General features: G+C 37.7%; 5 protein-coding genes across 18 annotated transcripts; 1 reads left to right on the plus strand and 4 right to left on the minus strand.

Moving 5' to 3' along the window:
• Positions 1-83: 83 nt before the first annotated feature.
• On the minus strand, positions 84-3,557 carry LOC122002058 (protein JASON-like). Of its 3 annotated transcripts, XM_042557091.1 has the most exons (8): positions 3,365-3,557; positions 3,230-3,281; positions 3,006-3,094; positions 1,653-1,882; positions 1,264-1,547; positions 728-1,185; positions 565-647; positions 84-367 (listed from the first exon to the last, which is right to left on the minus strand). In XM_042557091.1, the coding sequence occupies exons 1-8, from the start codon at positions 3,455-3,457 to the stop codon at positions 301-303; spliced, it is 1,356 nt and encodes a 451-aa protein (XP_042413025.1). In that variant the 5' UTR covers positions 3,458-3,557; the 3' UTR covers positions 84-300. The 3 variants fall into 3 exon arrangements, with proteins under 3 accessions (XP_042413025.1, XP_042413027.1, XP_042413024.1); XM_042557093.1 differs by having other exon boundaries at positions 728-1,424; XM_042557090.1 differs by having other exon boundaries at positions 728-1,547.
• Positions 3,558-7,741: 4,184 nt separating this feature from the next.
• On the minus strand, positions 7,742-14,770 carry LOC122002060 (single myb histone 6-like). Of its 10 annotated transcripts, XR_006117565.1 has the most exons (8): positions 13,913-14,085; positions 12,844-13,056; positions 12,397-12,611; positions 9,939-10,023; positions 9,409-9,492; positions 8,529-8,876; positions 8,280-8,403; positions 7,742-8,149 (listed from the first exon to the last, which is right to left on the minus strand). XR_006117565.1 is itself a non-coding variant. In XM_042557103.1 (7 exons), the coding sequence occupies exons 3-7, from the start codon at positions 12,746-12,748 to the stop codon at positions 8,421-8,423; spliced, it is 885 nt and encodes a 294-aa protein (XP_042413037.1). In that variant the 5' UTR covers positions 12,749-12,775; positions 12,844-13,056; positions 13,913-14,094; the 3' UTR covers positions 7,742-8,420. The 10 variants fall into 10 exon arrangements, 8 of the variants coding, with proteins under 8 accessions (XP_042413037.1, XP_042413035.1, XP_042413036.1 ...); XR_006117564.1 differs by having other exon boundaries at positions 8,280-8,876; positions 13,913-14,087; XM_042557103.1 differs by adding an exon at positions 12,704-12,775 and having other exon boundaries at positions 7,742-8,876; positions 13,913-14,094.
• Positions 14,678-15,351, plus strand: LOC122002062 (photosystem I reaction center subunit psaK, chloroplastic-like). Of its 2 annotated transcripts, none has more exons than XM_042557106.1 (3): positions 14,678-14,812; positions 14,889-14,981; positions 15,050-15,351. In XM_042557106.1, the coding sequence occupies exons 1-3, from the start codon at positions 14,729-14,731 to the stop codon at positions 15,275-15,277; spliced, it is 405 nt and encodes a 134-aa protein (XP_042413040.1). In that variant the 5' UTR covers positions 14,678-14,728; the 3' UTR covers positions 15,278-15,351. The 2 variants fall into 2 exon arrangements, with proteins under 2 accessions (XP_042413040.1, XP_042413038.1); XM_042557104.1 differs by having other exon boundaries at positions 14,679-14,812; positions 14,886-14,981.
• LOC122002059 (pentatricopeptide repeat-containing protein At4g21065-like) lies at positions 15,309-18,370 on the minus strand. Of its 2 annotated transcripts, none has more exons than XM_042557095.1 (2): positions 15,497-18,370; positions 15,309-15,371 (listed from the first exon to the last, which is right to left on the minus strand). In XM_042557095.1, exon 1 carries the CDS (start codon positions 18,303-18,305, stop codon positions 16,479-16,481), a length of 1,827 nt encoding a protein of 608 aa, XP_042413029.1. In that variant the 5' UTR covers positions 18,306-18,370; the 3' UTR covers positions 15,309-15,371; positions 15,497-16,478. The 2 variants fall into 2 exon arrangements, with proteins under 2 accessions (XP_042413029.1, XP_042413028.1); XM_042557094.1 differs by having other exon boundaries at positions 15,309-15,391.
• A 1,066-nt stretch (positions 18,371-19,436) lies between these two features.
• Positions 19,437-20,075, minus strand: LOC121999620. Its single transcript, XM_042554278.1, has one exon. The coding sequence runs from the start codon at positions 20,073-20,075 to the stop codon at positions 19,437-19,439; it is 639 nt and encodes a 212-aa protein (XP_042410212.1).
• Positions 20,076-20,352: the final 277 nt, after the last annotated feature.

Genomic DNA, 20,352 nt, shown 5'->3' on the forward strand with positions numbered 1-20,352 from the left:
ATAAATATATCCTTTCCTAAATTCAGATGCTACGTTCAATCTGGAGACATTTATCTTATTTTATTTAAAAGAAAAACTCAATATACCAGAAGAAATTTGTATTGCACTCAACTAGAAAGAGAACATGTGCACAATAAATCTTTTTTGGTACATACAATGCAAGCGGCAAGATAGGAATGATCGATTCACATATTTCTCAAAAATCTAGACTGGAATGAGAAAGATGCATCCAAAATTCACAAGCTCGGATATTGCCCATCGTAATTGCAGTCAAGTATCATCGACAATAGCTTGGTTGGTTTAAGATGCTGCTGTATCAGTTAACTCTCCATCCTCGATCTCTAGTGTCTTACCATGATGACAATTCCTGGTATTCAAGAACATAATTGGTTTCAGCAGAAAGAATTCCATGCCATAAGAAAAGTGACAAATGATTAGGCATGTGCATGATCAGTATCTTGTTGTAGTTGCAAATCGATTGCATTCTAAAGGCATTGAAGGTCACACAAGGGCGACGCATAACAGAATCAAATTGAGATATGCCGCTGCAATTCATTGACATACCTGTTTGGAAAGAAATTTTCGTCGGAAAGTGCTTTCTCTAGTCTCTCTTCGAACGGTGTCACATGCCAGCTAACTCTCTGATCCTGCAGCACAGAAAGCTTCAAAGATAATCATGGAAAAACGGAGAGAAATTGTAGATATTTAAGTGGTTAAAATGTCTCACCTCTTTGTACTTGTTTGTGGAGTTTGGAATTCCATTTCCATCCCACTGTTTTGGTGATCTATGCTCAGGTGCTTCATCTTTCCAGTGTGCTGCAACCAAACCCAGAATAGGCCTGTCGGCATCAGAACTCTTCGTCGAGTATGAGTTTTCCTTAGTCTCATTGCACACTCCAATTGCAATAGAAGATTTTAGCCATTGGGATACTACTTGTTCTGGGCATGCTGGGACTAATGCTTTCATGTCTCTATTATTAGTATAAGGTGTTTCCAAATTGTTTGTAGTCTTCCCTGCGACATGTTTATCAGTGTAGATAACATCATGATCATTTTGTCTTCGGTCATTGCTTGGAGAGACAAGTTCGGGGGTGATAGATAATTCCTCGGGCACCGTTAGGGATGGCTTTTGTTGCATTTTCTCACTGGAATCTGAAACATATGATTGACATAGTTCCAATGAATCTGCAATCAACAACTTGCATCTTAGATTTTCCCTGGGATTTGCAATTGGATATGCATGCTGGTTTCCGTTCTTAGTACCTTTGCCAGTTGCAAAATTGCCTAAATTGGTTGGATAGACAGTTGCTCGTGTCTCCATCTCCTTAGTTACTTTGAATGGAATTGGAAAAGATGAACATACAGAAGCTTGTGGCTGAATATGAGATTCATATCGACTTGGAGAGATATCTGGGGTGTGGCATCTAGAATTTAGTTCAGCAACTGAATCAATTTGTATTTCATCATTGACAACAGACTTGATTGAACTAACTGAAAGAGACGAGGATTCGCAATTCTGCATTGTCTGTTGACTCACAACTGTACAACTATGATCGGAATCAATTAAGATGATTAATTTACATGTGGTTTCAGTTAAAAGAAAAAAAGTATAACCGAGTGAATTAGCTAAGGTCGAGGGAAACCACAATTACCTGATACAGTCACTTTGTGAGAGGCAAATATTCTGTTGATCCTGTACAAGATCTCTGGAAAGTTCGTGTTTTTCATCCCAGAGAATTTCCAAATTGAGGGTATCAGAAATCTTTGAGGTAAAATTGCTAGATATATCATCACCAGTAGGAGCTTCATTTGTTGCTCCTGACGTTTTGTGAAATTCTGCAGGAGTTTGCAGTAGAGCACCACAATTCTTGAGAAATGCAGCCTGTTTAATCATTTTACAGTCTTAGATTCAATAGTGTCCAGAAGCACTTGAACTAACTATAAGCACGGACAAAAAAAACGTGCATCACTTTGTTTCTTAGAGATGAATTGTCCAACTAAAACAATTTTATGTTATTTTCTTCCCAATCTTGTCTCTAAATATATTGTAGCGGGCATCAGTGAGTCCATGGAAAGAAAGACCAAGAGACCCAAACACATACCTGAAAGCTATTGCATCTCTTCATGCATAACTTACAAAATTAAAGGTCAATCTAAAAATGATGAATCTACTTTTCAATTGCATAGGCTTAGTTTGTCCCTAAAAATGTAAATGGGCAGGTAAAGAAACTGCGAGGAAAATAATATCTAAAGCTTTCACAAAAGAGAATATCTGTAGGCTGATTATTAAAAATTAAAAAGCAAATGTTCCAGTTACAACACTTCAGTAGACTATAAAACATCTACAGTTCAAGTTGCCGAATTTTCTCTGCCAATGCAATATTGTAACTTTTTGAGATGAGACATGAAGAGTAGAAAAAAAATTCAACAAATACTGCTGATGCATTTATATAGACAACTCTCAGCCCCCATTTTTTTTTTCTTTGAAATTCTGGCTTGTTACCAGCATTGACAATTTTTTGAGTGAGGCATACATAAACATTGGAAATTGAGAACTTGGAAAAATTAAAGTGAGAAACAAGGAAAGATCTACAAAATTTGCCAATTGCAGAAATATGAAAAATTGAAATACATTTAGCTACCTCAAAAGTCGTTTTATTTGCATCTATTAAAAATATGAAAAAAAAAAAATTCCAAGGTCCTACACCTAGCTCATATAAGAGAGTGATTGAATTACTATTTATGTGGTTGATTACTTGATTACGTTGCTCACTCTTTGGCAAAACTGAATTTAAAATGTATCCAACTCACCAATTAGGTCTTTCTTGGGAGAAAACCCCGCCGAACGACTTATTTATCAATTTCTCTCAACATAGATACCATTTTATAAAAAGATTACAAAAATTTCTCCACTAATTGAATTATGTTGATTTTTGCACGATTCAGGAATTGGAAAAGGCAAAAAATAGCAAGTCAGTTACAGAAAAATGTAAACTGTCACATACCTCATGCTTCAGTTCCCTGAGTAAGCTATCCTGAGGGGCGTTATCCTTTGAACTTGGTGTTTGTACTTGGTTAGGGGGACACTCATGATCTGCAAGGAAAATTAAAGATGGAAATAAAAACAGAAAAATCAGCTCGATGAGTCCAATCTGATTGGCCTGTAAAAGTGCAGCCATGAAAAGAAATCTTGTAAACATCAAAGCAAATACATGAATCGGCAAAATACCTAAGAAAAAGGTTCCCAGCTGCCTCTTCGGGACCAAGGAGTCCTGATCAGCCTGTAAACCACGCACATCGAATGGAATGACTGACCAAAATTGCAATAACAGGAAAACAAGGATCGCGTGAATCGAAGTCATACCCTGTTTGCGAATGGAATCGAATTGGAAACCAGATGGTTCTTCCGTCGCACCTCGCCGCCTTCTGGACGAAAACATCTAAGAAGGCACTTCATCCCCACCGGAATCCTCCGGTGAAACCCTAAATTTTTCTCCGGGCGATCGCCGGGACAGAAAAGAGTGATCGGGAGGGAGAGTCGGGGAGAGAGAGAGACGCTCCGTTTCCTATTTGGGAAACTTTTTATTTCGAAGGTCCGTATCTATTTTTTGAAATTTAAATCGCGAAGAAATGGGAGGGAAATCATTTAATTACGGAATATATAAAGAACAATTTCCCATTACCCACTAAACTTTTTAAAATGACCATTGCCTTAGCAATTCGTCATTATTCCGCCCTTGAAAAATTCGAAATTCCATCTGTTCCGCGGCACAATTTCATAAGACGAAATGGCTGTTAAAAAAAAATATTAAACTACGTAAGACTGAACTTGGGGTGATCAGTTTGATGATACGAAATTTTATTTTATCTATTGTTAGGATCAATTAAAAAGTGCTCATGTTAGATGGTCTAGAAATTTAATATCCAATAGTTGTGCACTCTATTTGAAAAAAAAAAATCTTGAACTGTGGATACAACTTAACTCCCTTCAGCTTCACCTGATTGCACACCGAATCCCCAAATCCCCATTATCTAATGCAATCGAGTACTGCCATGAACGATAAAAGAGCAACGGATCGTGCTATTGAGCAGGAAGAATGAATCCGTTGGAGGAGACAGCAGAAGAAGAGGGGACGACATTGGTGTCATGTGCAACTTACAATCTCTTTGCATCGGCAGTGTGCGTTCGCTCCATATTTCCCAACCGACAAGTCATAGAAGTTTGTCGACGTGCACAAAAGGTGTTCGGAGCCAGCAATGTCAACAAGATCCTATAGGTTGTCAGAAGGAGCTCCCACTAGTGACGTGGCTTGAGGGAAGGGAGGTTTGTCCCTCAACGACGAAGCGGCTCCGCAAACGCAGAGTCTCCGTTGTCAGTTTTTTTTAATATTTGTTATTAAAAAACTACACATTGTGTAGCTTAAAGGTGAAATTGAACGTTGAATGACTAATTTGATAGCTCTTGTTCAATGTTTAATTTTTTAATTAAAAAATTCTATAAATATATCACGAACTCTTTTTTTTTTCATTAATCTCTTCATTCTCTATTTCTTTCATCCTTTTATTCTCTATTTATATTCAAGATGGACGAAAATTTCATACTTCTTTTACAAATCGTTTGAATTTTTCAAATACAGAAGAAAATATATCTTCTCAAAATACCCGCATTTCTCCAAACCTTGATGCCCAATATCCTCAAATTTTTTTCTCACACGTAATACCGTTCAAAATTTTAAAATATTTCATATGTTCCACAAGATCTTCCAAATTCTCAAATTTCCAAAGTTTTAAAAAAATTTCCCTTCCCCTTCAGAGTAACGCTACCCTAACTCCATTTGGTATGTATTCACACCAAGATTGGTCAGCCATGAGCGACTAATTTGGGATGCTTTCTCTACCTTTCATATTTTCATCTCCTCAACCATCAACCATATTTTCGAATGAAGCAAGAAGGGCTACTATCGACCCATCTATTAACGACAAAGAACCTATAACGCCATCGTCTGTTCCAACATCTCAGTGGCCACCACACTCATCACAAGAAGAGTGTGAAGTAGAACCGGAGAAAGATAATTCGAAACAAAGATTTTGGTTTCTTGATGAAGACATGGCCTTGCGAAGTCATGGACAACTATCAACATTGACACCATCATTGGTAATGACCAGAATGATCAAATTTTTTGGAAACATATAGCTGATTACTACAACAAACATCAGCCCATTGGAACTATGAAGAGAAGCTATCAGGTGCTAAAATCACATTACTATAAGTTTGTGCAGATGGTAAATAAATTTTATGCAACGTATAATAATTTGTATACTCATCGTTAAAGAGGATGGAGTGACAAGAATATGTTGGAAAACACACTGATATGTAGAAAATTAACAATAAAAATAAGGATTTCAAGTATATGCATGTGTGGAGGGTTCTCAAAAAACTATGAGAAATATGCTCTACAATCAGTTGCTCATTCCTTTAACAAGAAGGCAAGAACATCCCAATCAGGGAGGAACACTTCAGCATCAAATCTTAATCCATATAAGAGTGTTGATGTTGTTGGTGTAGGTTGCACTAATAATCTAATTTTGATGTATGACAAATATGTTAAGTTAGATGTAATGTGTGTTTGACCTTTCTATCAAGTATGCAAGAGTTAACTGGTCTAAAGAACCTGACACCAAGCTGAAATCCAGCAAGGTCCGCAAGACCTGATAGCTGATGGGAAGTCCATATAGGTCTGCGAGGCCTGATATCTGACAGGAAGTCCAATTGGGTTTGCGAGACCTGACAACTGGCTGAAGTCCAGTTGGGTCTACTGACCTGACAACTGGTAGGAAAACCTAGTGGGTCAAAGGCAAGTCAAGCGACTATAAGTGATAAATGAAGGTAAGCAACTGGAGGAGAGATTCAGTGAGGGCGCATTTCCTGTTGAGGGAACTATAGGCGTCGGTATAACTTAGATCTATTTGGGAAACCTAAGCTGAGACCTTGACTAGATCCTGGTCTCGAAGAGACAGGATCTAATTACTAATATTTATTATGTTTTGTTAACTCTGTTTTGCAGGGTAAAAATATTTCCTATCACCTGAACTAACCTTTTCTTGTAGGAGAAAACTGTTGAAGAAAAGGGGGTCCGGGCGCCCGAACTCCGGGTGCCCAAACCCAAAAAATCATCCATAAGCTTATGTGGAGCGCGTCGATTGGCCAAACCATGTGGTTCAAGTGCTCAGAGGGGTTCCAGGCGCCCGGAATGATCCTATTTAAAGGCCTTCAACCAGGAGCTTCAGAACAACAACTGATACGACTTTCGTTCTTGCTCGGTGCTCTGAAAAAGCTCCTACGACGCTACGAAGCTTCTCTGACAATTGGCAACCAAGACTTTCCTATTTTTTTATTGTCGGTAATTTTTATTTCCAGTTCTTATATTTAACTCTTGTAACACTTTTTGCGAACTACTAATAGTTACCCAACGAAAACACTCAATGAGTGAGGGACTTGGAGTAGGAGTCGTCGAAGACTCCAAACCAAATAAAACTTGGTTTGTTAGCATTGTTTTATTTTTTTTCGCTACGTACTTCGATTTAATTCACTCTCGATTTTCGACGATCGCTATTCACCACTCTAGCGTCCTTTCCGATCCTACAAATGTAGATGACTCTGAAGCTCATATTCGTTCGATAGGGCAAAAGATAACGAAGAGGAAGGACAAATCGAAAGTCAGAGAGTGTGACACAATGGAACAAATCCTCGACAAAGAATGACAAGATATTAAAAAAATATCAAATGGAGAAAATAGTTTTGTGAAAAGTTGAGATCTTTAATAAGAATTATAAAATTTTTACGAAGGATACTAGTGAGATAACACCAGGACAACTTTGGATAAAAATTTTGAACTGGTTAAAAAAAAATAAAATAGAGACATGACTTGGAATAGATGTATTTAAATTTATTTTTATATATATATTATTATAATTTATGTCTTTTTAATTTGATGTATGATAATTTTTATGTAGTTTTTTTAATTATTAATATTATTTTGGGTGTTAACTATTTGATTTATATTTTATAAAATTTAAATTATATATAAGTTGAAATATGGAGGAGAGATAAGAAATATATATAATAAAAAATTTAAGATTTTAATGGAAAGAAATAGAGCAGTTTTTACTTTGGATGATAATTGCGTGTGATTTGATGATGAACCTGTTGCTGCTGAGGCGAAGGCACGGACCAGAGATCCAGTGGACGGCTGCGTCGGCGCCATCTGCTCGTTGCAGCGCCAGGTCGTGTTCCTGCAGTCGGAGCTGGCCATCGCTCGGGCGAAGGTGTTCCACCTGCGAACGAACCGCAGGGCCGACGTCCACCGACAGCGGCGGCGGCAGTAGCAGCTCATTGAACTCATCGTCGCCGAAAATAATTTTTTTCTTCAAATAGTTCTTATTTTAATAAATAGAATCACAATTCAAAAGGAATGGATATTATAATCAAACATTAAAAAAAAACACTTACTCATGAAAATTTAAAGGAAATAAAAAAAACTATTCTGATAAACTAAAAGCACCCTAACCATGGCAACAAGTTACAAGTGGATCAATGGGAAAAAAACAAGAGAGACTTGGACGAGTAGAAAGGATCAAAAAGACATCGAACAAGGAATTGATTATGTACAATTTTTTTCAACAATCAGCTTATAATTATACCAGAATTTTGTTGCATTATTGAGACCAAAAGAAGTACCAATGCAATTTAATTGAGCTGAAAAAATTACTATAAAGAACAGAATGTATTTACTTGGGATGTCATTTTCTCCTTTAAATACAAATCTTACCAACATGGATTGAGGATGATGAGTTCCTTCAGCTCCCAAACAAGCATCTGGCACTGAAACCGCAAGTCATTTCTCCTGAATTCCTCATCACCTCCCTCTTGCACTTGAAATCAGGAACAAATGGAAGATCATACAGCCATATAGACACACTATGGAACTACACATTATGTGGTTGGGTCCAGACGACGCAAGGATTTCCAAGACTGATGGTCATTGTCAGTATTGCTAAATTCTGCATCAAATGAGTTTTCTTTATATTTTGTATGGTGAGTTCTGAAGAATAAATCACAGTTGAGCAGTTCTTGTCAAACTTAGGCAACCTGTCCACAAGGCAAATCTAAATTAGTACAATTGGTAATCATTCTAGCAAAATGTGATTATGCTTCTCCTAAGCGCCCCTTAGAGGCTGTCCTCAGGTGATGCGAAGAGAGATAAATCACGAGATCCGACCGCCAAGTGGTTAGAGGATGTGAGGAGTTTTTTCTGAGAGCATGCCTCCGTTGGAAATTGATCTATGTTTTATTGTAGCAAATTTGTCATCCTCTAATCAACTGGACACCCGTGGGGACTACAACTGGTATCATAAACATACTAATGATCAATCAAATTGGCAATTAATTGGTGGCCTTCAATTGTTCTAACTAATGCAAGACATGTTGAATTAAAAGAGAATAAGATGCTTGCAGTCGATAATATTACCAGGTTAGACTTGTTTTTATTCTTCATAGTTAACATCACTGCCTCAGCGAAAGCCTGAGCTACTTCGGCATTAGCCTCTGCAGCTTCTGCTTCTCTAGCTGCTGCTTCAGCCTCTGCCATGGCTGCTTCTGCCTCAGCAACAGCTTGAGCAGCAATGGCTGCAGCCTGCTGCGCTGTCATGCTTTGCATTCGTCCCAATTCAGCATCAACTTGAAATCTTGAGAAAGGTTTTAGATCATCCCTGATTGTTCTTGAAGGCTCACTTTGTCTACCCTCTGGAATCAGAAGTTTAGATGTTTTTCTGCTAGGGAAAGCTGAGGTTGGTGCCATCCTATACTTGCGTTTCACCTCGAAAAAGATGATTGAGAAAATGAACAATCAAAAACCATCATTTAGTGCCAGAAAATGATTCTTTTATAATCATAAAAGTGTACATTTACACAAACCAAAAAAAACTCAAATAAAAAAAAACTCAACTGGGCAAACCAAATCAAACTTAAAATTTCCATTATCGGTTGGTCAGTTTTGGTTTGTAAAATAGAGAAATATATATATAATTTTCAGCTTAACAAAACCAAATAAAACCAACCAACCCAATCAATTTGGATAATTTGCAACTTAAATATTTCAATTAGTTAAGAATATTCATTATAAACTGATAAACTGGGCCATGCCATTACAATTAGTTTGGAATCTAGGTTACCTTTTCAACAATCTTCGGAATTTAACAATCAGGCAACAATAAAAACAAAGTTCAAAAACCATTAGTTTGTAAAAAATCTCAACAAAACACTATATTCTATCGCAAAATATGCCCACATATGGTGATGCCGGCATATTGTATAGAAAAATTCAAATATCACAGAAAAAGAACTATTACCCTAATCAATCTCCCACTAGCAGTCAACTCTTTCAGCTTATCTGATAACAGTTCTGCAAAATCTGGTGGTGGCCAATATTGGTCCTGCATGAGGTCAAATATAAACAGTTATTATCTAGAAAACTGTTTCACAAAAATGACTCTGAGATCTGAAACATAAAGTTTAAGAATACTGCAACGAACAAGGAAAAGTGGCATGCTTGTCCTCGCCTCAGGCGTCATTTACAAGCACTTGGCATGTGATACTAAATTGGCAGCAGATTTTATCCAGAAAACTATCCAGGAAAAGCATATTTGATACATATGATTACAACTAATCAAATGTTTCTTTCAGGCTTAAAACTTCCAGATACAACTACAAGAGCTTGAAGAGAAATTGAATATTATTTGCACAATTGGAAGTTCCTGAAATGCCTGAAAACATGGGTATAGGACATACCCATGAACCCATAGTTTTTACTAGGTGACCGATAGAATTAACAAAGAACTTGCAATGAACAGAAGGAATTGAGTCGAAAGAATGATGCCACCTCTATGTATGTGGCAATAGCTGTCTTGTTAGATCCAGTGGGCTCCTTCAGGTTTGTTATGGCTTCCAGTATCAGATTGTCTGTCCTATACAAAGGAAAGAAAACTAATCAAAATAACTATCACCTAAATAGAAATCACTATGAACTAGTAACACTAATGAAGACAGTAGCACCAATGCCTCTCCAGTAAAGGTTGCATGAAGTCAAGTTTCAAAATCAACTAAAAGTTATGCTGTTAAAAAGGCTAAATTGTTCTTTCTCGACAAACAACAAAAAATTATTTTTGGTAAATAGAGGTCTTGTTGCAATTCTTATCAGCATCATGACAATAAAGATTAAAGACTAACATAACAGAGATCCTAACATCGTCATATCATCTTTAACTGTTTGGGTGTAGTTTATCGGCTTAAAATGCTTGTGATTATCGTCAGTCTCCTTATGTTATTTATTTCCATCCAATCATTAAAAAATACCTATTAATGAGGTAACAATATAAGGATAACAATAGATCAAAACATAACAACTAGGGCATCATGCATATTATATAAAAAATAAATAAAAAAGATTCTTAGTTTCAAGTTACAATCTACAATCAAGCTATAAACTACAGTGATTGACAAGACAACTTCAAGCAGGTAACTAATCCAACAGCGACAGTGGCAAGGAGATTTCCAAGGACATGAAAGTCAACACATGGAAACTATTCAGATACCTATTCCTGGAAGTTCGTGTCTCTCTAACTTCCATTAAAATAGCAAAGTGGGTTCGGTACACAATTAAAATAATAAAAACAAGAAAAATGTTAATTTCTAGCGCACCAAATTAAGAGTATTGGACATCACGCTCATAATAAAGGCCAACAAGCATGTTAGTAAGATATTTGATCTTTGCCAGAAGCTGGCTGTGTATTCCATAATTTTAACAGTAAATTCTAGCCTCCTATACATATAATTCAGATTATCCATTTTTATGTCAGTAATGCATGAGGTAACTTCATCTCCTAACTTCCACCAATCCATAAATATTTTTCTTCTAGACAGCTCCTTGTATAGTGTATATAGGGCTCCCTCTGGGTTGTGGAGGTAAATAAAAACAGCCTTCCATTTTCAAGCAGATCATGACCATGAGGGATTTATGCTGATCAAATTTACAGATGTAGATTGCCTCAGGGTTGATACTGCAATTTAAATGAGATTATAATACTCCAACCAGTTTGGAGTAGTCTCTATTATCAAATATTCTTTAATCTTGTCTATTAATTTATTATTCAAATCCTCATAAGACTTCAGTTGGGTGCTAAATTTCATTGTGATTTTTCGAGCTAATAATTTGTGTCAGTTTCAATAGATAGAAGCAACAAATAAAGTACATTGTAAAAAAGCATTGAATACTCAGGACTTAAAAAAGCATATGGAAACTGAAATTAGTTGATAACAAAATGAAAAACTAGTTCTCATGAGATAATTTCAAGAATTGATGTGAACAATTGATGACCTTTAAAAGGTTCAATCAAAATTGAATTTTGAATAACCATCACATACCTCACTTTCTTCATTTGAACCAAGTTATGAAACATTAATTTTAATTGCAATGTATATGATAATTTGGAGTTCCTTGTTAGCTATGAACATTTGTTCTTGACGTTTTTGCAATTAGATAAAAACCATTAAATAACATTGCTCAAAAACATCATAACGTTTGTTTGCATTAACTGATTCATTTTATTTCTGTTATGTATATTCAAATAATATGTTTCATCTTCATAGCAAGGCTATGGCTAAAAACAAAAGGAAGAAATTACTAATAAATTAATTCAAGGTGCTCAAGTTAAGTATTATACAGTGCATATACATACGTGACACGGAAAGTAATGCATTTGCCGATAAGGAAGCAAATTTAACCACCTAGAACATTTTTTTTTTAAAGTAAAAATTATGAATACATACTAAATGTGGACCTGTCATCAACATTTTCTGATAGATTTAGCTAGTGCACTTATTCTACCAATTTATCACACATTTTCTCATTTTCTCCATCAAGCATGTATCCTCTTCAGTCTTCACATTTTTATTAAGCCATTCTTTCATAAGTTGCTAAACCCCATGGAATAGAAAACTGAATCAGTTCAGAGCTATATGTCATTGCCACATCTTCGATTAGAATTATCATATTTAAATTTCAAATTGTCATATTAAATTGTTCACTAAAAAACAATCATGGATATATAAATTTCTTCAGAATGAGATACTTATATTTTTGCTAAATATTAGTATATGCAGAGTGCAGACTACCTATGTGACAACAGAATCTAATAATAGAAATAATTGAAAATAAAGGTTCCTAACAATGTATAGAAATGCAAATATAGGCGCGCATGAATACATGACAAATATATGCAAATTAATATAGATGGACTATAACTCACTAACATAAGAAATAGATCACTCTCATGACTAACCTGGAGAAAGATCTCTTTTGACCAGCAATATGAAGATTTTCATTAGTAGCAAGAGACTTGCTTTCCATTAGTTCATCATCATCATCTTCATACATTGTCCTGGCAGCCTTTGAGCTACCATCATGTTTGGGTGTTTGTTGGCTCCTTTTCAATGCTCTAGCCTTCTCTCGGGATCCCCAACCATTTGCAGTCACACTCAAGTTACGCCACTTATCCTGTTCATTAAAGATACATCATTTACAAAAAGAAAAAATTGTAATTTTAGCATTCATTCTTCATTTAACTTGATGTGAGTCATGTGACTAACTATACACAGCAATCTTTCCCAAGATAGGATGCTCAGGTAAAACATTTGTCAGAATATCTTCTAGTGCTATATCTGATTAAGAAACCATTCGTCAGCAAAAGTGTGTTAGCACTGATAATAATACTTCAGAGAAACTTTACCTTTAGGTCCACATTTGACCTCGAACATAATACGCCACTGAATTCTGGATCTTTCAATATTGTGCGCCATTTTCCAGCACCATGCTTCACAACTCCAGCTTTGAGAGCTGCCTCCTCTTCTGCTGTCCACTTTTGCTTGGGAGCACCCATTTAAAAGCAACAAAAACTTTCAGCAGTGTACCCTGGTATTCACTTATCAATCAACTATTGGATCTGAAAATCAAACAAAAAACCAAGATGAGATGCAAAAAGTAAATCTAGTTTCATACTTAAACTTCGAGTCCCAGTAAAAATGAAATATTCTCAAACAAGATAAGAAAAAAAATGAAAATTAGTGTCCAGATACCAAATCATTGTTAAGCTTCATGAGTCCAGAAAAAAAATCAAATATTCTCAAACAAAATAAAAATATGAAAATTAGTGTCAGATATCAAACCCTTTTCAGTGGGCATGAAAGGAAAGGAAACAACCATGCACAATCCATTCAACCATTTAGATTACTCCTAATAAATCTCAGATTCTCAGATTTTAAGCCACAAAGGGTAGAGTCCAAATTTTCACATTTTCAAATATAAGAGCCAGATATTTATACGAAATCCAGCCATGCAGTCATAATATGTATCATCTGAACAAAAAAAAAAAAACTATATTCGTTAGATTATCTAGGATGCAGGCAAGATATAGCGAATGACAGCCTAGAAACGCGTAAAAACAAGTCTTTCTCGTCAGAACCAACTCAGGGATTAATTCATCCAATAGAACCATGGAAAAAAGTGAAATTCAGACAAATGAAACTGAGATCAACATAAAGATAAAACTATGTTAGACAAAACAATTAGGTTCATTGACTGCAAGCAATTCAACAGTAAAGCCAATTCACAGACCAAGAAATATCAATTCGAGAAAGGTCGAACCTGGATAATTCTCACAAACCACAAAACAGAAATAATATTTTTCACGCAATTCAGCATAAACCCAATCGAAAAAAAAAACAGATTATAGCCAAAAGAAACAACCTTCTGCAAGAAATTTTAACAACAATGACGAATCAACTAAAATTAACCCTTACTCAACCATAATTCCAAGCGAGGGAATTAGCAGGGAAAGAGGAATTAGAAAATGTACAGGCCTAGCTCCATCCCCATGGTAAGCCTCGGGAAATCTTGATAGGTCGATCGGAGAAAAATAACGAACCTTAACCCTAAATTGCTGAAGCACAAAATTGCGAAACTTGAGTGTTCATATTCCACAAGAAAATAAAGCCCATTAACCATAGAGCGAAGCCGGCCCAAAGATAACCCGGTTTAGTTAAACCAGACCTATAATTTTCAGTTATCGAATATTATACTTATTCTTATAAAATGTATATCGCATCTTTTTTGAAAAATTTCTGTAAATCCCAAAATAAACACTGCATTATATTTTTTTAATTACCATTATACTTTTTTTTTAAAAGATCATTGCCTTCATATTCAAATGACATCCAAAAAATTAAATAATTGTATAGAAAGAGATTTCATATAATGATAATTTTTTTAAAAAAGAATATTATTATCAATGATAATAATTATTAAGCTATATAAAAAAAATGAATGTTAAAATCGAATCTATTTATTCACTTATTTGTTGTTCTAAATGCCTTAAAACTTTAATCATAATCCTCGCCGGTCAAATCCAACCAAGTCGCCACGTGAACTCATAATATCTACTCGAGCGGCTTGACTAACCAGAAGCCGCCACGTCAGAACCCAAATCTAAATATTATCCAAGAGAGCACCTCAGTCTAGAGCACAAACCCTTCTCTTTTATTTCCCGACTCCATTGATCACATAAGAAGAGGCATCCCTTGAATTCGATACCCGTTTCTGCTGCAGTAGCACGAGCCATGGCCACCAAGCTCGCCTCTTCGGCTGCCACCATGATCGCCCTCCCTCAGTTCAGTGGCCTCAAGGCCCTGCCATCGTCAAGGGTGAGCCTGAACCTTCAAATATATACATAAATTAAAGAAGAACGCTTCTTGAATAAAAAATGCACCTCTGTAGCAGGTGACGATGCCGCCAAATTTCCAGCGAGGAGGAAACGGCGGCGGCGCGCTTGGAGCTCGCTGCGACGGCTTTATTGGTTCACCTACGAACTTGGTAAGTCTCACACATTGTTGCATATGCTACCACAACGAGTGATAACCGGTGGTTGTGCTCTGTTTCAGATAATTGTGACGAGCACGACCCTGATGCTGTTTGCTGGGAGGTTCGGGCTGGCACCTTCGGCTAACCGAAAGGCCACTGCGGGCCTAAGGTTGGTGGTGCGTGACTCTGGGCTGCAAAGTGGCGACCCTGCTGGGTTCACCTTAGCTGATACCTTGGCTTGCGGTGTTGTTGGGCACATCATCGGCGTTGGAGTTGTCTTAGGGCTCAAGAACTTGGGCGCCATATAAGAAGAAATAGATGATGCTTTATTGTTGCCTCTATTGTGATTTCTCTGTTTGTGTAGTAGATGACTTCTTATTCTCCTCCAGTGCAAAATTGAATCTTCATGAACATAAACAGAACTGGAGTAGAAGTGAAATTTGATTTTTCATGAATGTTCAAGACGAAGCAGAATCTTTTTCAGGCATCAAAGAAAAACAGCTAAGAACAGAGAATATAATACATACCTATTGGCCCCCTGGTGATTCATGGACGTCTTCAGCAAGTAAATTGTTTGAAGACACTTTGGACACCTGCAAATCAACCAATTTCTAAATCCAAGCTCATTTCTTGATTATGTTCCATCCAACTTCCCTGCTACTACATTTATACGCAGCAAAGGGACCTAGTACCTGCTGTTTCATAGATGCTTCATCAAACAAAACCAAGCATCTTATTTATACTTTTATGCACATTTGAATCGCAAATAACTATAGCCACCATCATGTCTTCCCTTCATGTTTTGCTTCAAACTTGTTCCTCCATCACAACCACACGCAATTTGCAATAAATGTTGTCCAATAGTTTAGCATCTCCCTACATTCTAATATATAAAACCTGCTAGATCCAGAGATTTAGGATTGGATTCTCCTTAATCTTAAATATGTGCTCTTCTTTGGACCATTTTTACCTTGTGCAGCAGCATTTACCATAGAAGATAGTTTTGCTTCTATGGTAGTTATCCACATTTTCTCCACTATTCCTTTCTCTTCCTCACATTTATAGATCACTCAGTCATCCACTCACCCAGTTAAAATTTGTACTCCTTCTGTAATCCTTCATAAATTTGTAGCTTATTTTGAACTGAGATCACCTCATTCGCACTCATCTATCTCACAAAATGACTTGAAAAAAGGATTCTTCAAATTTCATTAACCAAACATTTTCCAAATAGCAATGCGGAATCAGTGTCATTCCGTTCATTCTCTAGTTTAACTGTTCTTATTACCAAACATTGACATAAGCAAGTCACTCACCCACTAGCAATCTCCCGATATAAGTCATCCTTTGTGTTTTTTTACTGGAAACTGGAATCTGACTGAATGTTTATTGCATTTCCATCTCTTACACATTGTTGGTCCATCCCAAACTTGCTCCATTGTTGTGATCCTAAAAATTCAAGCGCTTGCAGCATGATATTATCCAATCGTAAAAATTTTCAATAGCAGCTCACCAATAATCCTTGCAAGAACAAAACGCATCTCTAAAATGGTGGAATCTAGTCCGATCCCTGACTATAATTTCCCTCTCATAAACCTTAGATATCAACTTAGTCACTAAGTGACAATCCGCACACACCCTCAGGTTCTTCACTATCCTTATAGGAGTTCCAGGAGTAGTTTTCAGAAGAGAAAATGCTATTGCCAACCTCTCACTGTGGTAGTTTAGAGCAGTCTCCTTCTCTTCCTCTTCGATATCAGCCAGCACATTGCTTGTGCATGGCACATAACCTTCCAACCTCAACCTCGTAGCAATGACTTCGAGCAAATCATATATTTGATTACTCTCTGCATGTGAGCGATCTCCCATGACAAACTCATATACACAGTTGCGCAACTCCACAAGGCCACAACCGGGCTTCTTCTTCACCCCTCCATCCAACATGCTCCTCCTCAGGTTGTGAACAGTTCCCCACTGACCAACAGCAGCGTAAAGGTTGGATAAGAGCACATAATCCCCACAATGGCCAGGATCCATATTAACTAGCTTCGCCCAAGCTACCTCCCCAATGGCCAAGCTTTTGTGCACCGCACAAGCTCCAAGTAAGGTCCTCCAGATCACAGCATTAGGCTCAACTGGCATGTTGTCGATGTAATCATGAGCTCGCTCCACCAACCCAGCTCGTCCAAGAAGATCCACCATGCAACCATAGTGGTCTATCTTAGGGGCAATGCCATAATCTTTGGTCATCCTGTTGAAGTATTTGAATCCTTCGTCCACCAAACCACAATGGCTGCAAGCATAAAGGACCCCAATCAAGGTGATCCCAGTGGGCACTAAGCTCTCCCTCTCCATTTCATGGAACAGGTCAAGGGATTGCTCCCCAAAACCATTCACAGCTAAGCCATGTATTAATGACGTCCATGATACAACAGTCCTCTCGTCCATTTCATCAAACGCCTTGTAAGCTTCTGTGACGCTCCCACACTTAGCATATAGGTCAATGAGGGCATTCCCGACATGGGTGTCCAAGTTGAAGCCACGCTTAAAAAGGTACGCATGAGCCCTGCGGCCAAGACCCAATGCGCCCATCTCGGCGCAGGCACAAAGCAAGCTGACCATGGTGAAACCGTCGGGCTCGACGTGGGGGGCATCCTTGCGGTTCGTCATTATCATCATCTCCTTGAAAAGGGTGAGCACCTCATTGGGCTTCCCATTGATGGCGTAGCCATTCAGGACGGAGTTCCAGGACACAAGGCTTCTCTGTGGCATTTCGTCGAACATCTTGTGCGCGATCTCGAGCACCCCACACACAGAGTAAAGATGCACGAGCGTGTTCCGGACAAAGAGGGAGGTGTCGTTGCCGTCCTTGACGGCGCGGCAGTGGACCCTCTCTCCGTCGCGGAGGGAGAGGAGCTTGGCGCAGGCCTTGAGGAGGAAAGGGTAGGTGTGGCCGGCGGGAGGTACGGCGGCGGCGAGCATGAAGCGGTGGACGTCGAGGGCGGGGAGGGGGCGGGGACTCTCGGCGTAGCCGCGGATCATGGTGTTGTAGGCGAAGACGCCGGGGACAGGAACGCGAGCGAAGACGGCGCTGGCGTATGGCATGGGGTCATCGTCGTCGCTGGCGAGGGAGACGATGGCGAAGAGGAGGTGCTTGGCGAGGCCCGGGTGGCCGAGGGGGACGCCGCGGCGGATGCAGAGGGCGTGGATGGGCTTGACGCGCGGCAGGGAATTGCATGTGCGCAAGAGGGCGACGCCGCGGCGGAGCGCGGCTGGGTTTAGGGACGAGAGAGCAGCGGACTGCGAGGCGATGTTGGGTGCTTGCTCTGGTCGCATCAGGCCATCCCCAACACTAGCACGTCAGCTCCTGGTCGTCTGAAGAAATCCCATGTCCTTGTTAAAGGGCTCCTTTGTGATAAGAGCATTCACAATAATATGAGATACTTCTTTCAAATATTTATGGTCCTTATTTTTATGGTACTTTTCAAATATTTTATTATTCAAATATCTCAACTTTTATAATGAAATATTTCATCATCCAAATATTTATGGGTCTCACTAATCAAATATCCCACTCTTAAATATCCTCAACTTCATAATCAAATATCCCACCAATTAAATATTTATGGGTCTCATGACCATTTTAGTAACTTACATATAATTTTATATTTAAATAAAATTAATATATATTTTTATTATAGTTCGTCTATCATTTATTCATAAATATTTTTTAGACAATTATTCAATATAATTATTTTAATATTAATATTTTATTTAAATGAAAACAATACAACATCGGGCGTACACATTTTAAAATAAAAACTACAACATAGCTCAAATATTTCATAAAATTAGAATTGAATAACTAAATATTTCATATATAATAAATTAGTTATTTACTCATCACGATGACATTTTTCCCAGATGTGTTCAACCAAATCATGAAGAAGCTGATGATGCACCTGAATATCACGTAACTCGAAATTTCTTCGAATGTATTCAGCAAATTCACTGGTTGAGCCATGATTCGCTGTGATTGTATCTTGTTCTTCGCGATCCCAAATCGATATTGCATGGCCTTCGTCCTTCACAATCATGTTGTATAAAATAATGCACGTATACGTGATTTCTTTGCATTTGTCCATAAACCAATGTCGCTCTGGACCTCTTATAATTGCCCAAGGAGCTTGGAGTACCCCAAATGTCCGCTCGACATCTTTTCTTGCAGCCTCTTGTCTTTCCTTAAATTTCATTTTTTTCGGATCTTGAGGGCAAGAAAAACTCTTGACGGAAGTGGCCAATTCCGGATATATACCATCTGTTAGGTAATACCCTTTTGTATATTGTGTACCGTTCACAATAAAATTAACTTTCGGTGCATTTCGTTTCAAAACGTCATTAAAAAATAGGTGATTCATTAAGCACATTGATGTCATTGCGAGATCCAGCAACTCCAAAAAATGCATGTCATATCCACAAATCGACAGATGCAACTGCCTCAAGCACAATTGTTGGATAGCCATGATCGCCTCGTGTGTACTGTGCCCTCCACGCAACCGGACAATTTTTCCAGACCCAATTCATGCAATCAAGACTTCCTAACATTCCAGGGAAATCATACTTTGGTTCATGCATTTCAAGCAAACAAGTAATGTCAGTTGCATTGGATTTTCTCAAGTGCTCATCTTCGTATATTTGTATCACGCATTGGCAAAAGTTGGACAAGCATTCAAGGGCAGTTGTTTCACCCATTCGCAAGTACTCGTCAAATTGGTCGACGGAACCTCCATAAGTCAGTTGACGGGTAGCCGCCGTGCATTTTTGAAGCGGTGATAGACCTTTTCTCCTTGATGCATCTTCCCTCCATTTAAAAAATCCACTAGGATGATTTTCCAAATCAGTGACTATGCGCAAAAATAACTCTTTTCTCATTTGGAATCGTCTTCGGAACATATCATCAGTATACACCGGCTCAACACATAAATAATAATTGACAAGTTGAGTGTGTCCAGTTACACGGTCTCTATTAATTGTTCTTCTTCTTTGTGTACTCTCATGATAATCTTGCATGAATTCAATCACTCTAAATTGATTGCGCACTACCATCATGAATAACGCTTCACCGGGATCTGATATTGTATGGCTCGTTGTGTCTTCACTAGAATTTTCATCGATATTTGGAGAGTTGAACAAATCTCTAAAATAATGACAAAATTTTTATCCATTTCTCTCTAAATTTTTTGTAGGCAATAAGTATAAAAATGATGAAAATAGATGAAAGAAATGATGTATATATAGGGAGAAATTGAACGTTATCCAACGTTTAATTTTTCGAACGTTGTTTTTTCGAACGTTAACGTTTGATTTGTTTTTAATTTTTTAA

The sequence above is a fragment of the Zingiber officinale genome, chromosome 7A (genome assembly GCF_018446385.1).
Source record: "Zingiber officinale cultivar Zhangliang chromosome 7A, Zo_v1.1, whole genome shotgun sequence".
In the NCBI taxonomy this organism is placed as follows: Eukaryota; Viridiplantae; Streptophyta; class Magnoliopsida; order Zingiberales; family Zingiberaceae; genus Zingiber; species Zingiber officinale.